Source organism: Contarinia nasturtii, unplaced genomic scaffold (genome assembly GCF_009176525.2).
Source record: "Contarinia nasturtii isolate CC-2019 unplaced genomic scaffold, AAFC_CNas_1.1 Cnas_scaffold_2830, whole genome shotgun sequence".
Taxonomy (NCBI): Eukaryota; Metazoa; Arthropoda; class Insecta; order Diptera; family Cecidomyiidae; genus Contarinia; species Contarinia nasturtii.
This window is the reverse complement of record NW_022200147.1, coordinates 1-2,634: the sequence shown is the minus strand read 5'-3', so window position 1 is coordinate 2,634 and position 2,634 is coordinate 1. Positions and strand designations below refer to the sequence as shown.

The following is a 2,634-nucleotide window of genomic DNA, read 5'->3' as shown; positions in this document are numbered from 1 at the left end:
TCATTGAAAGCACAGCATATTTATTCAAAAATGATGCATTTGTTTTCATGATTTGCCCCTAGACAAATTGGAAATAAATAGGCGCTTTTGATATTTCATTTTATCTAGCAGTCGCTAATTCTTGTAATAAAATGAAGTCCACATTTGTGTACTATAGTGAATGTATGAATTTTTTGTTTGTAAATGTAAGTAGAAATTTCAATCAAAAAATAAGGGTACTCACATTTTTTGTATTATTTTTTTAGATTTTTGTATGGAAAGTGTATCAAAATTTCATCGTATCACAAAATAAATGACAGTTTCGGTTTTCTGATACCAAAAAACCTCGACTACACAATTTTCAAAAATAAATATATTAAATGGCGGTAAATTTCACTATTCTGAAAAAAAAAACTATTTTTGAATGTAGTGTATGGTTGTATATAATAACAAATCGCTAAACCAGAGAAACCAATGGTCATGCCGTAATCTCAGGACTGCTCCCCCCCCCATCATGAATGGTAGGTCTTATGATTCGCACAAAATCACTGTCGCACAGTGCTTTTAAATAGAAGGTAAAAGTTATGTATCGTTTGCAATTACACCAATTATTATTTTGGTTTCATTCATTGGTGACTGATTTATTAATTAATGGTGATTTATTTTATGTTTCTTTTCTTTCTTTTTTTTTCTGATTCAGTGGCCTTGGCAACCAGTACTATTCAATAGTAAGCATATTAATGTTTTTCTTTTCACAGTGATCAGCGATCTCAACTACTACTACTACTACCAAATCTCAAATTTAAGCAATGTTGTTGGTCATTGATTTTGCGCTTAAACTATACACTTTCTTTGATAATTTCATTTTTCATTCTGTTCCATTTCCTAATAGCTATTGATTCATTTCCATTTTTTTCATTCTTTTCTTCTGATCAACTCTAGGTAAAAGTTATGTAAGCATAAAAATAAAACCTCTTTTCTTCACGTTTTATTTCTTTTATTTCAATATGCCTTTTGACAATAATTGATTTCTATTTTATATCATCCTTAATGATGTATGATATTTGAAGTATAGTCGCAATAAACCTCGTACAAATTGGACATTTGAATTGAAAACAGGCTGATTGAAAGTAACCTGTTTAAGCTGCAATTTGTTTCGATGGACGTGACAATTCTTCCAAAGCTCTCATTTCCTCTGAAAATATTATATTTAATAAAAATAAAAAATGTCATACTTCACAGTGGTATTGACTACCTTCGTAATTCTTCTTTTTTTCGATTGCAAGCTGTGCATCACGGATTATTTTTCTTTCAGCTTCAAGCTTGCGATTGATGGTTTCTTTCTTAGACAATCGATTATGATGATAAGCACCATACAAGATGCCAGCTGTTAATAATGACCAACGACCAAACTGAAAATGAATAAAATATAAATCATTAATATGTTATATAAGCACTGAATCTGAACCAATCTGAACTTTTTATATGTATAAATAAATTTGAATAGTTTGTTTTTTAAACACATATAATTATACTCACACGAATCAATGGTGAAACATTCACCGGTGGTGGAAGGGCAGCTGATGATGACATATTTTCTAGCTCAATTGGTTTCGATTAAGTGAAATAATGAAAACTGATCTCTATCAGGTTATGAAAAATAATTTATGTGTGTGACAGTAAAATTTTACCACCAGATGGCTGAATTTTTACAGATGTAATTTTTTTTTGTGCGGCAAAAATTAACAGTAGATATTGTACTGACATTTACATTAAAACTCAAACGCTTGTCATTGTCTTTCGATTACAAACATAACATTTCACGGTCTTATGTTTGTTGTGTAAAACCGTTGCGTGCACCGATGTCGGAAAAATGCAAAATTGGAAATTTTTAAAAAGTGTACCTAATTAGGACACCTCTCCTCATCTTTCACTGATTGACCTCAAAAACGATGCAGAATCATAATTTGGTTATTAATCTTTCATATTTTGTTCATATCGGGAATTCAAAAAGTCCATATTTGCATGAAATATTGAGAGCGCAAATTGAACCCGTACTTTTTTGCCAGATGGTATAATTTTCATATTCCCATTTGAATGAAAACTTTCAATGTGGTAATGTTGAAAACTCTGCTCCGATAGAAATTTTCTATTTTTTACCCCAAACATACAGCCCAAAGGATTTTTCGAAATTCACCCTGCTTCGTGAGACCCTGTAATTACAAAATCGTCGGCATTCAAATTGTAAGATTTTTGTAATAAAGGACTTGAGAGTGTTGCTTGATGTGCAGATGAATTTCAAATCACTAATTTAGCAAAAATTCTACAGCAAAGATTTTGTCGATCCATGGAAAATAAAACGTGTTTATTTTACATTTGTGTTGCCAATCATCGAGTATGGATGAAAAAGAGTAGACATTTGGAATCCACACTATAACAATATGTGAAAGAGAATAAAATCAATACAAAAAACAATGGAACAGTTGCGAGTACCAAAATATGAGCATAGACTGCTGTTTCTACAAATGATTACGCTTGAGGAGAGACATAAGATGGCGAAGGTGTCTTTCATCTTCAAAATTATTCACGGAGATATGAATCGACTCGTATATTGGGTGTGCCAATTAATTTTAAAGGATTTTTGTGTGAAAAGAT

The 2,634-nt window shown here is 31.1% G+C and overlaps 1 protein-coding gene and 1 long non-coding RNA gene across 2 annotated transcripts; one reads left to right on the top strand and one right to left on the bottom strand.

Annotated features, from left to right (window-relative positions):
• The first annotated feature begins 44 nt into the window (after nt 1–44).
• LOC116349249 lies at nt 45–963 on the top strand. The gene is made up of 2 exons (XR_004201892.1): nt 45–185; nt 246–963. It is a non-coding gene; the product is annotated as an uncharacterized LOC116349249 (long non-coding RNA).
• Nucleotides 952–1,655, bottom strand: LOC116349248 (ATP synthase subunit e, mitochondrial). The gene is made up of 3 exons (XM_031780597.1): nt 1,519–1,655; nt 1,235–1,391; nt 952–1,174 (listed from the first exon to the last, which is right to left on the bottom strand). The coding sequence occupies exons 1-3, from the start codon at nt 1,570–1,572 to the stop codon at nt 1,119–1,121; spliced, it is 267 nt and encodes an 88-aa protein (XP_031636457.1). The 5' UTR covers nt 1,573–1,655; the 3' UTR covers nt 952–1,118.
• Between the last annotated feature and the right edge of the window lie 979 nt (nt 1,656–2,634).